Source organism: Eimeria mitis, genomic scaffold (genome assembly GCF_000499745.2).
Source record: "Eimeria mitis Houghton genomic scaffold, Emh_scaff1107, whole genome shotgun sequence".
Classification (NCBI taxonomy): domain Eukaryota; phylum Apicomplexa; class Conoidasida; order Eucoccidiorida; family Eimeriidae; genus Eimeria; species Eimeria mitis.
Window position 1 is genome coordinate 6,400 of NW_013567623.1, and position 1,275 is coordinate 7,674.

Below are 1,275 nucleotides of genomic sequence, written 5' to 3' on the forward strand. Positions count from 1 at the left end.
GTATGCACAGTGGACTGGGGTGTATGTACACCTGGATTTTCTGTCGTTGCATTTATTTTGTTTTTCCAGGACTTCAGATTGGGCGTTATTACTCCAATGGAATGGCAGATCTGCGGAGAGACCTAAAAGTGCTGGAGCTCCTCATCAGACAGAAGTCCCCGCGGGTCTTTCAAGTCCTCAAGTACGCAGCTGCTGCTGCTCTGCTGCTGCGCTGCTGCTGCTCTGCTGCTGCGCTGCTGCTGCGCTGCTGCTGCGCTGCTGCTGCTCTGCTGCTGCTTCTCGTTGTGTCGCTGTTGCTGCTGTGCTGCTATTCTGTTGCTGGTGCTGCCCTGCTGCTGCTGATGCTAGTGTTGTGGCTCGGTTGGCGCTGCCGGATCTGCTGCTGTTGCTCTTGCAACTGCTGCAGCAGCCGCTGTTCTTCTTGCTGCTATCGCTGATCACCAGCAGTTGAAGTGCTGGCGTTGCTACTTATTTGTGTTTTTTCGTGTTTGTTTTTTTTTTGTTTGTGTTTTTACTTTTCTGCGTTTTTGTTTGTTTCTTCTGCTGTTGAAATCTAAGGAAGACGGGCGTAGAGGTGGAGTGGGTGGCGGCGGAGTGGTTTTTGTGTCTATTTGCGACTTCGTGTCCGGTGAGTATTGTTGTTACTCGAGGGTTTAGGGTTTAGGGTTTAGGGTTTAGGGTTTAGGGTTTAGGATGTTTCTTTCAAGTTATACCGCAGAAGAAACAAACAAGAACACGAACAAGTGACACCAATGTAGCGGTGCGCGATAGGGTGTTTCCGCTCTCTCGGTTTCTAGGGTTTAGGGTTTAGGGTTTGGGGTTTAGTGTGTGGTAGGGTTTAGGGTTTGTGTTGTTGTGTGTATTGTGTGTGTATATACAGCAACCAACAGTGCTTCGTATTTGGGATTGTTTAATGCTAGAGGGCCCAAAGATTTTGTTTCGCGTTGCTCTTGGCGTTGTTTTTTATTTTGAGTCTCAGCTAGCGAAGATGCAATCCCTGGAGCAGGTGATGGGGTCACTCAAGGCCAAGCTGGCTCTGCTGGTATGCATACACCAAACCCTGCATGCTGACGCTTTCTCTTAGCTTATAGATACAAAATATTAATATTAATAATAATAATAATATAGAATATAATAACGTTTCTGGGGTTGGTTGGGTTCGCCACACGAGCCAGAACAAATGCTATGAGGTAGCATACACCTGACAGCAGCAGCAGCAGCAGCAGCAGGGGCCTTTACAAGATTCGCGACGCCGGCGGTTGCTGCCGTTCCTGC

The 1,275-nt window shown here is 48.5% G+C and overlaps 1 protein-coding gene across 1 annotated transcript in view; it reads left to right on the forward strand.

Moving 5' to 3' along the window:
* The window catches only part of EMH_0029600 (TBC domain-containing protein, putative), a gene marked incomplete at both ends in the record, with an annotated part of 6,187 nt that overhangs the window by 3,928 nt on the left and 984 nt on the right, over nt 1-1,275 (forward strand). The window contains 3 exons of the mRNA XM_013494321.1: nt 70-181; nt 559-628; nt 980-1,042. Coding sequence (XP_013349775.1) covers nt 70-181; nt 559-628; nt 980-1,042 — 245 coding nt within the window. The remainder of the gene's footprint in view (nt 1-69; nt 182-558; nt 629-979; nt 1,043-1,275) is intronic.